Here is an 11799-nt window from a genome sequence, read left to right as displayed (position 1 = left end):
CGTCAGGTATGTGGCACACGGATTGCCACGGATAGGGTTGCTATATATTAATATTATATATATATATATATATATATATATATATATATATATATTTTACGGATTACCCACGGGTTGCCACGGATCGGATTCACGGATCGGATCTGATTTTTGACAGCCTAATCTGTGATCCGATCCGTGAACTACGGATTCAATTTTTTAGAATCTGCCACCGATCCGTAGGTCTGATAATCCTATCCGATCAGAACGGATCGGATCGGGTTCACGGATTGGCGGATTTTTCGCCCACCCCGACTCTGAACACTATGATAAAACACTACAAACTCACGAAGAAGTGTTTGTGCTTCCTATATGTTGCCTGATTATGGAGATGGTTTGGATTGTCAAAATATCAAATGGTCAAACCGACACATCCAAAAAGACTCATTTTCGATCGAAATCGTGAATTTAGGATGTTGAGCTACGCTGCTTTCTAAAATTCCATGCCCATAAATCGTGAATTTAGGATGTTGAATATTTCAAAAATTTTGTTAGAGGTTTAAACAAACTCAAATTCTTCTAATTTTTTGTATTTAGTAATTTTTTTGTAATTAGGTTTGTTGTCCTATTTTTTTCATTTTAGAGATTGTTGGATTTTAGGCTAATTTTTATTGAGAATTGAACACATTCTACAATCTCAATTTAATGGTCTTATATTGTTAATCTAAGAATCATGCTATTTGGCCCAACAAATAAAAAACATATTACTTCACCGAGTCTATATGGCTACCCATGTGTTAAATATACGGGACCCATTTTAAAATATAAGGTAATTGATTATTTGGAAAGTTGTATATCTTAATTTAGTATCTTTGTTGGCAATTAAATTTTCAACCTCCATGTATATATATAGGTATTGTATATTTCAAATTGCATCTCTTAAAGAACCAATGAGATACTTCAGATTTTGTTTCTGATCATTAATATTTATCTTTTACTTTGATAGACATTTGTTAATTGTTATATTGATCAAAGTTAATAATCTATCTTACTCCAAAAAACAAAGAAGTTTTTTAAAAAAAAATTGCAAAAGCATGGAAAAATTATAAAACATTCAAATTATTAAATTTGAGTACCATGAAGCATTGAAACTTACTGTGAAAAAAATAATAATAATAAATTAAATGATATGACTGTGAAAAACTAAAGGATAAGAAAATGGGCTATAGAAAACTGTAAAGATAAGGAAAGGGAACGGAAGTATTTTATTAAAACATACAATAGAAGTAATGATATCTATTTAAGTTGAAATTTTGAAAAACCACGTCATATTTTTATGTCTATCGGTTTTAAGTCCATTTTCCTTAATCTAATGTTGTTGTATCCAAATATGTAAAGAGATTATTCTTAGCATCTCTTTTATTGTTATTATAGGAAAAATAAAAAAATAAATCTCGCGTCCTCATTTATTGATCTATTTAATGACATCATAAAATGTTTTTTTTTTTTTAAAATTGACATAAATTTTACCTTCTTTTTTTAAAAAAATCACGAGTTGTCTTTGATAGTTAAAGTTGTTTCCAATGATTAACTTTTGATTGAATAAATTTTATATAATTCTGACCAATTATAATTTGACAAATAAATAAATATATCAATTTTATTTAAATTTTTGTTTATATATCAAATTATCGTGACCATCTAATAATTCTTGGAAAGACATTTGTTTCACAAGGTTCTTACAGAACTTTTCAAATACTAAAACCTATATTTTCATTTATTTCATTATATATTTTATGAAGAACAATTTCATGTTTGAGACATATAAATAAAAGTTATTTTCTAATTATTCTAATACACAGTCTTTTCTTGCATTCATTGTCCAAAACACAGTATATATGTATATATCAAACATGATATAAGACCTTGATTCCTTGAATATCATCCATACTTATATCTTTTGTCACACCATTGTTGGCCACATAATAGCATTTCCAACTGAGCTATGCCCGAGTCCAAGAAGGTGACCAATTTCATGCAATGCAACAGTTTCCAAGTCAAAATTACCTGGTACCGCACCAAGGCTCCATTTCTCATCTGCATCATAGCTCTCGAGACACCCATTCTGCCATCGCGACTCGTACCAGGTAGAAATCCAAAGGTGATTTGGGTTTTAGAAGGTGGCCATTTAGGGTTTTGGGGAGGAAACTATAATGAGAGACTATATGGAGATGGGTTGCACCATGTTGGTTCACTTTCTTGCCCAACTGCATCCAATTAGTCCCGTTGACGATATCCGGTAGGCCACACCGGGGCATCATCATCATTGTTGAGCCTACCGGGGCATCATCATCATTGTTGACGATATCCAGTATGCCACACCGGGGCATCATCGTCATTGTCACCGTAGTAGTATCTACGATTCCGGGGGCATCATCATCATTGTCACCGTAGTACCTACGATTCCGGTGACATTGAGGTTGTAATTGAGCTGGTATGACATTGAGGTTGTACTTGAGCTGGTATGCATCATCAAAAACAACCTTGCAAATGCTTGTTATTTTTTAGAATCATTTATGAGCTGTGAATGACAGTTCTGGGGATATTTTTCTGGGTCACTGAAGGGAAAGAAACTGAAGGATTCACTGTCATTTGCTTTCAATTTCTACCAAAAAAAAATACCTCATGTAATCAAAATACCAGATTAAATGCCTGATTGATGATTAATTCATTTCTCTCGAAAATAAAAGTCAGCATCAAATTTTCACAGAAATAATTCATATGTACAACATCTCACTCCTAAGTCATGGTGAAAATCAACCAAATACAGAAATTGTCTTACAGGTTTTACAGCAGGCTTGTAGTTCAGACAGATCAACCGTTCGTAAAACAAATGCCATCAGACGCAAGGACGAACAGAACAACGTTAGGCACCGCCGAGATGATGCTTCTTAATGAAGTCATTTTGGTAATAGCAGCCTAATATGAGAAAATGCACCATTTCATCGATCGAATACTTTGCTTGGTCTCAAGGAGTTGGCTTTTAGACTCTGCAGAGGCTTCACAGAGAGCCATGTTTCGTACCACGAGACTACGTTACCTTTAATCACGGATGAGATTCTTCTTCCAAAGATCCACATCCTATGATGGAGCCATGAGCAGAACTACACATAGGTCTAGTCTCCTTCCATTTCAACGGTGTGAAAGAGGGGTCACAAACCCTAACTAAACCCAACTTCACAATTTCAAACCTCCCAGTCCCTGATGGGTCCCACTTGAGCACCTTTCCTCCAAAAATATACAATTCTCCTCTTAGTGCAGCAAAACCATGGCCGAATGACTCCAATGGCCGGGGATGGTTGGGAAGAACCACCGAAGGAACTGAACCTACATGGCGCCACTCTCCATTTTCAGTGTCCCTGGTTTTTATGGAGCTCTCACCCAAATCTACAACTGTGTATACCTGATCATCCCCAATCACCTGAACTGCAAGATGCATTGCCCTTGAGAAAGGCCAGATGTCATCAACTGTGCACCATGTTCTGTCTGATGGATTAAAAACTTCAGAAGTTGTCTGGTCAGGCAGGCCTACCTGATCGCTCAAGATATAAAGTTTGCCTTTATACGATAGCCCTAAGCAGTCCATTTGTGGACTCGGCATTGGTGGCAAATCTTCCCACCTGGAAATGTCAGTCAGTCAAAGTTTAATATAAACCAGTTTCAAGTAAGGTGCAAATTTGAAATTCAGGAGCAGTTCAATAAGGAGACCTATTTATCAAAATGATGAAAACAATATTACAAAAAATGTAAGTACTGTAACAAGTAGATTGCGCAATATATGCAAACATGGGAAATAACACCAAGGATGGGTCTAGTCACGAGACTTCACAGTTGATAGTGGCGTAGGGCTCGACATGTGAATAAAAACATACGACTTCCTTTTCAATACTACAGATTGCATATATCAGATGGCATATAGACATAGTAAAGAAACTTCACTTTAAAGTCATCCTTAACATCTGATTCTGACACTACAAAATTATGCTGACGAAACCATGCATGATATAAAAGGGGGTTAAGTGCAAAAAACTCCCCTGCTATATAAAAAATGTGCAAAAAACACCCCTATTAAAAACTAAGTGCCTATAAATCCTTATATTATCAATCTTTTGAGTAAATTGCCCCCTATTGCATAAATTCAGTTCATCTTTCTATAAAAACCCAAAAGCACCCTTTTGAGTGACAAAAATGCCCCTACAAATTTCCCCTTTCTCAGTGGCATTTTTGTAGGGGCATTTTTTTTTTTTATCAAAAAAAAAATTTCCCCTTTCTCTATCTTCTTTCACAGGTTACTTTATCTATATCAAGTCTTCACTCTTTCCCAGCCATTAAATCCGACCACCAAACACCACCCAAAAAAAATACATATCTTTAAGAATCCATTAATTAAGAATTTCAGAATCTTTAATTTTAGTTATTGTGTGATCCATCACCACCTCCACTGTGTGTTCCTATTACCATCGTTTTGGAATTTCTCTTACATCCATGTGGGTCTGTTGATTGTTAGTGTTAGCTTTGGTTGTCTGCCTTTCTTGAAATGTGCATACATGAAACTTTCATGCTACATCCCTAACCTTTTCCCAGTACTACACCAACCTTAGCACTCAAACGGTCAAACCCCGTCAATGACAGCTTCCTCACAAAACCCACTGCTACAGCCGTTGGAATCTCACCACGCTGGAATCATGTCATCATCACCACCATGTTGGAACCTCACTCGCCAGAATTTTCTACAGCCGTTGATTTTCTTTCGTCAGCATCAGCTGTCGGATCTTGTTCATTGAAGCCTCTTCTTGCCATTGGAACATCTGTTGGCCGTCGCCCTCATCGGAACTTCCGGTCATCAGCAGAACTCTGCCCGTCAGTTCCCGTAGCCACTTTAGTCTCTCGGTCCTCACAGCCGATGCCAAAAGGGCACTCAATTTCTCTCTCTCTCTCTCTCTCTCTCTCTCTCTATATATATATATATATATATATATATAATAAATAAATAGATACATATAGTTGATAAGAAATTGTAAGAATAGATTTGATGTTCAACGGACATCGACTTTTCATTTGTTAAATTGAAGAATTGTCCTTATTTGCCCAATTTGAATAATGTAGGGGTGTTCTTTGAACACCAGGGGGCTATTTGCACATTCTGCATATAACAAGGGGGTTTTTTGCACTTAACCCTATAAAAGGAGCTCATAATGATATGACTAAGTGATTACAAATAAGAGAAAATTCATAATAGAACACCAAAAATCACTGACCTACACAAGGTGAAAACTCGTAAAGATAACAAGAGGATACACCAGCACAAGGATAAAAAACTGAAATCTGGCTTATAGACGAAGGGCGTTTGGAATTTGAATATTGCTTAGAAAAAGAAAAAGGGGGGGAGGGGGGTATATGTTCATCTTCAACAGTAATGATACTTTTTTAACAGAAATAGAACATCCTTTTGAACAATTACTAACAGTTGTAGATCATCGGATCATATTCACATCTACAAAATAAAAAATAAATTAAAAAAATCCAATTTGAAAGTCATTTGTAATATTTGATTTCCACAATGTTAATCAGACCATGTCAATAAATACACGTGATCTTCAATAAGATGGCATACACATGATAAAGAAACTTCACTTTTAAAGTCATCCTTAACATCTGATTCTGACACTACAAAACAATGCCGATGAAACCATATGCATAATCCAAAAAGAGCTGATAATGATATGACTAAGTCATTACCAATAATAGAAAGTAAAATTTAACAGAACACCAAAAATTGTTGACCTACGCAAGGTGAAAACTCATACAGATAACAATAGGATAGAACAGCACAAGGATAAAAAAACTGAAAGTTGACTTATGTCGATAAATACATAAGATGGATATACATAATAAAGAAACTTCACTTTGAAAGTCATCCTTACCAACTGATTCTGACACTAAAAAATAATTCTGACACAAAAGGAGCTGATAATGATATGACCAAGTGATTGCCAATAGTAGAAAATAAAATTTAATAGAACACCAAAAATTGTTGACCCACGCAAGGTGAAAACTCATACAGATAACAATAGGATAGAACATCACAAGGATAAAAACACTGAAAGTTGACTTATCCTCTCAATATTTTGACAAGTATGACACGAAAAAGAATATCTTAACTGGGATGTGAACTTTAAAAGGTTAAATATAGTAGGCGAAATGACATGTAATAGAAAAGATTGGTTAGAGAGAATTCATGTGGCCGATGATGATGATGATGATGAAATGGTATGTGAATTTGCATCTTCCTTTATGGGCAAGGGTAGAACAATAAGCTAGACAGTGACATCAAGGACACAAAACTCGCTATGCAATGAAAGAAAAGCAGATAGATTAGTAGTGGCCCATGGTAGCTGAAATAAAGGAACAATAAAATTCTAATCAAACCTACATAAATTTAAAAACTAAAAGCCCTGACAAATATCCACTACAGAAGCTACTTTACCAGACAGGAACGTAAAGGTAGTCTAGTAAAGGTAATCTAATAATACCACATAACTATTAAGTAAAGTCCTAGCAAATTCTGTCTATATGTTTAAATACAAAAGAGGTGAAAAGATACATGCATTTATTTATTAAACGAAAAAGACAATGAAGTTTATAGAAAGTAATTAATTATATGGAAGTGTTTCAGGAATGCACTAAATATCACCAAATGTAACAAAAACATACTTGTCTTTCATTGGATCATAAACTTCAGCTAGAGAAAGCCCCGTGGTGCATGATGAAGTGCGTCCCCCAGCTACATAAACCTTGCCAGAAACAACACTACAAGCGAAGTGAGATCGTGGCAATCGCATACTTGCTACCCAAGTCCACTGTTTCTCAAATGGATCGAACTCCAATACATTATTTGTTATCAACGGCTTTTGTTCGGGAAACACTGGATCATATGGCGCATAGGACCCACCAATCACCAGAAACTTATTACATACACTAACACATGAAAATCCATAGTGCTGCCAGTCATAATCCACCCCGGGTATCTTTGGCAATGAATGCCATATATCCGCTTCAGGATCATAAGCAGCCCAGTGGCCGTTAGAGCCTTCAGTCAGAACAAACAACCAATTCCCGCACCACCCTTCTTTAGCTTTATAGTTAGAATAATCTGAGCTGCGGATTACATTTCTCCATTTTTTTGAGACAGTTTCAAGCAGTCCATGGTACCCATGCGACACCTTTGCCAAACATCTCAAAGCTAAGTCATCCGGCAATCCTGGAATTATAGCTTGATTCACAAATTCCCTAATTTTAGAAAATTCAGAAATTGATCAAAGAATTAAAACAGAAATTGAGATTAAAAGGGAGAGAGAGAGAGAGAGAGAGAGAGGGAGAAGGAAATTATAAGAAAATATAGCAAATAAGATTATTTATGTATATAGGTAAATCCTTAGATTTGTAGCATGATAGTGTGCAATTTTGCTATATTCCTTAGCAAGTACTAGACATACTTTATCAGCAGTCTAATTATGGTTTAATCTTGAAATATTGTTAGTCGTACCCAATCCTATAGTCTCCTTATGGAAACAGTACAGATGAATTAATTAGAGTAAATTACACTGACCTCCCTAGAGGATTGGGAAAATTATACACAGCTAGAGTGTTTGGTGGTTATTACTCAATACTCCCCTAAGGTTTGGCATGTGTGCTCAACGACACCCCTGACGTCGATAAGCCGTTAGATCCATCAAACAATATTTGAATAATGTCTGAATTGCCCTTATATGAAGAGACTTTAATAGCTTACAAGCTTATGTAAAAGTACAATAATACCATATATTTATAGACTCATATGACCCTGAGATACATGTATATATTGGATTAACTAAGATGTAATGACTATATTAATCATATTAAATGAAAACTTTAATTTTTCTTATTAATTACATTTCATTTTCCCTATTAAGTATTCTATTGAAGGACGAAAAACTTGCCTCTTGCTTCTCTTCCGGCTGCCACTGCCTACCGCCAGCACCACCGACTACCACCGCCACCTTCTCCACCGCCTCTAGCTCCTTATTTCTTCCTCTTCACTACCACCAAATCCTCGATTCCCTCTAATATGCCTTCTCTTCAATCCGCTATTATTTCCATTTCAAATCCCCAAAATCGAATCTTCACCACAGCGGCCAACCACTTCTTTCACTGGGTCACGACCACCATCAGATTGTGGACCCAAAATTTTTGTAGAATAGTCACTATAGAGAGGTGGGTATGTTGCATGTAGTTGATTGTGTATGTGTGTGTGGCTATATTTATCTAGAAGGTGCACCTATATTGTGAGACACAGACTGATTTAGTGAATTTTACGAAGAATATTATATGTATATATCTATTCATAAGGTGTACCTATATTGTGAGACAGAGACTGATTCAGTGAATTTTACAAAGAATATATATATATATATATATATATTCGTAATTGAAATGAGATGTTGGATTTGAGTGTGGTAATGGGCTTTGCTTATACTAATCTAATGCAATTAAACTTCCCAAATGTCATTTTTTTTTTTTTAACTTTCTCCTTGAATGAGTGAAGAATTCATTTTCTTTTTGGGTCTGGAATCTGGATTGTTTGGTCTTTGGTAAGAAATCCGTCTTATATGTATGCATATATGTGTGCATATATTATATATATTTATGGTCTTTTGCAGCAGTGGTGGAAGTGGCGAGGGAGGTGACCATGGTGGAGAGGAGAGAGAATCGCAGCGAGGGAAAAAGAGAGGTGAGAGAAATGGATTAGGAGAGCAGAGTGAAGTGTTGTTTATAGGAGGTGGTGAGTTAGAAGGTGGTTGATAGGAGAGAGAAGAGAATAGAGGTGCAACTGTGCAGAAGGTAGCAATGGTGGAGAGGAGACAGAGAATGCAGAAAGAGGGAGGAGAGAGAATAGGGGAATCAAGATTTTGGCAATAGTTATTAGTGGGTAATAAAGTCTTTTACATGGCAGGATTTTTTAATTAAAATATTATTAATGAAATAGGGGTATAAATGACATTTCACCGTATAAGTTAACGTCTGTCAGTTTACCATGACAAGGGAGGTCTATGTAATAAGCACCAAACAGTCTACCGTGCGTAATTTGCCCAAACCTCAGGGAAGTCAGTGTAAGCTACCCAATTAATTATAGTCCCGAATGACTTTTTTTTTACTAAATTAGTCTCAAATGTCTTACTTCTTTGCATAATAATTCATCCTTCATAGTTGTTTGAGGTGGCTCATGAACATTCTTGTTTACCTAGTTCTAGTGATTTCACCAAAATCACCAGACCGTATTTGCAGCTACTGAGGCGATGCTTGGATACTGCCTAAAAAGAAATTTCTGAAACTTCTTTTGTTTTTTTAAATTGGAGTTGCCTCAAAAATGATTAAACATTTACAGTTTAATCCAAATATTAAATACTAGATATTTCTATTTGAGTTAATAATGATATATTTCTTTAAGCAAAAAAAAGAGAGGTTATTATGAAAAGAAGGGAAATTCAAGTACACATAGGCATATAAGACCAGAGGTCACAACACTAGAAAACAAGCTTTAGAAACCAAAAACTCAAAACATCTAGGAGGCAAGATCTTATCCCCAAATTAAATGTGGCTCCACGCCAATATGTGATTACCAGATCTATTGTTCAGAATAACCTTTAGCCAAAGAATTTAGGCTTCAGACAAAGTCAGAACGCATCACTGCAATGATTGTGATAACAGAATGCGGTTGTGACTTTAAAACTTGGTCCGTGCATAGTTCTTCAAGAATCACATAAGTTCGTGTCTTTTTGAGTAGCATGAACAAAAATCATGTACTTTTTTTAGCATGAACAAGTCTCTTTATTGAATCTCTCTTCTTTCTTTGGTTCAGCCCTGTATTTAATTTCTTGCTCTCTGCTTCTCTTGCTCATTATTTATGCAGTCTTCTTCATCCCCACGAGCTCACTCTCTCTCTCTTGGTCCTCTCGAGGCTTCTGAACATCCCTTCCTCCCCCTCCCTCTCAAAGAACCAACCCACACGTGGCACTAAATTTATATATTATCAGCAAAAAACGTTTAAGAATTAAAAATTCCAACCCCCATTTGACATAATAAGTTCAACTAAAGTAATTTCTCATTTATATTTGAGGCAATGAGATTTGAGGTTTAGGGTTTAGGGCAAGGGTGTAAAGAGCTGTATGCCTGCATGTTAACAAATGCACGAAACCCAACAAAGTAGAAGGAGGGTTGGGCAGTGCATAGGCTCACATAATCTCTCTTTACTCCAACAACAAGCATGAGATGTGAGATAATTTTGCGCGTAATGGGACTCGCAGGTGATGTAGCACCCCCTGGATTGTTTGAAATCACTCTTTGATATTCACAATACAAAAGAGGTGGTGTATACATTTTAGGATTAATTCCAGGCTAAGGGGATTTCATCCACAAATTCAAAGTTAATGGCTTGACTTATGTTGTTCATCATGATTTATTACAAATCAGAAGTATCCAACTAGTTTTTCACCTATTGAAGCAACATTGAAGGAAAAAAAGGATTTGAGACTGGTTTTTCATATATATTCACACACATAGCTACTTTTATTAAGTTGCTGAGAAATTCTTGGATTCACCAACAGTTGAACTTAGGAAATGACAAACATATAGATAAATGAAGTGACTTACATGAATCAAGCGACTCAGGAGACTGATTCAGCAAACTAGGTTTGATTTGTAAACCAGTTCTGGTTCTACCAGCTCGAATATGATCTTCAAAAATATACTACACAAACAATAAATTGCATAAGAGATGGGTATTGTTGTGCGATTCAAAATCTGTAGCCCCTTTTTTCAATCATGAACCGAAATTATATGAATGTGTGTGTCAGTGTGCGTAGAGACGAGAGAGAGAGAGAGAGAGAGAGGGGAATAGTTGAACTGTAAAAATACCTACTTGGATTATATAAATTATTTAAACCATTTTATGTAAATTATGTATATTATAAGATGGGTAATTTACATAAACCTTCCCTATAATTTGTCATAATTGCATGGACTTCCCTTTCTGTTTTAGAAATTACTCCAACCTTCTTGAAAAATAAAAATATATTACACGCCTCTCTTCCGTTAAAGTCAACGTCAATTAACGGCGAAAATGGCTGATGTCGTGCACTAAATTAAGTAAAATACCTATAATACCCTTATCCCTACATTTGTAATTACAGTCGACTTATCCCTACCTTTATTCCCTTAACTGTAATGGAGAGGCCGTGCCCACCTCAACCATTACCGCAGACAGGAAGAAAATTAGGAACATAAAGAAGAGAACTGTTCCGCCGACGTAAATAGCAACAATCACCGCGAATGAGATCTTTGCTGTGGTGGTGGCGATATACTCGACGAAAGCCGGGAGGGAGTCACCAGCAGGCACTGGCATCAGATTCCTTGCCGCCGATGAGCTCGCAGGCAGAGATACAGAAAACCAGTGAGACATGCTTGTTGCCGGAGAGGAGATTGGTCAGATTGTTGTGCCGAAGAAGATTTAGATTGGAAAAATCGGAGGGAATCTAATTGGAAAAGCAGTTGGCATGAAGATTGAAGGCTGAAGACTTGGAGCTGAGTCAATTTTCTGATTGTATTAGGTGAAAAACGGATTTTACCACATCTGGGTTTAGCTTGTTGGGCTGGTTTGTTGAATCTATGAGCAATTCTCAATTGTCTTGCTTGAGAATGGTTGAGATTTGACCAATTGTGACT

General features: G+C 36.0%; 2 protein-coding genes across 2 annotated transcripts; both read right to left on the bottom strand.

Annotated features, from left to right (window-relative positions):
• Positions 1 to 1942: 1942 nt before the first annotated feature.
• On the bottom strand, positions 1943 to 2378 carry LOC132273009 (uncharacterized). The gene is made up of 2 exons (XM_059774053.1): positions 2202 to 2378; positions 1943 to 2104 (listed from the first exon to the last, which is right to left on the bottom strand). Exons 1-2 carry the CDS (start codon positions 2376 to 2378, stop codon positions 1943 to 1945), a joined length of 339 nt encoding a protein of 112 aa, XP_059630036.1.
• A 305-nt stretch (positions 2379 to 2683) lies between these two features.
• LOC132274736 (F-box/kelch-repeat protein At1g16250) lies at positions 2684 to 11011 on the bottom strand. The gene is made up of 3 exons (XM_059776075.1): positions 10729 to 11011; positions 6754 to 7329; positions 2684 to 3659 (listed from the first exon to the last, which is right to left on the bottom strand). Coding segments are annotated over exons 1-3 (1152 nt in total). The 5' UTR covers positions 10731 to 11011; the 3' UTR covers positions 2684 to 3085.
• Positions 11012 to 11799: the final 788 nt, after the last annotated feature.

The sequence above is a fragment of the Cornus florida genome, unplaced genomic scaffold (genome assembly GCF_030987335.1).
Source record: "Cornus florida cultivar Cherokee Brave unplaced genomic scaffold, ASM3098733v1 CherokeeBrave_3.0.0_Hap2_Chr09, whole genome shotgun sequence".
Lineage (NCBI taxonomy): Eukaryota > Viridiplantae > Streptophyta > Magnoliopsida > Cornales > Cornaceae > Cornus > Cornus florida.
This window is presented reverse-complemented; position numbering and strand designations above follow the sequence as displayed.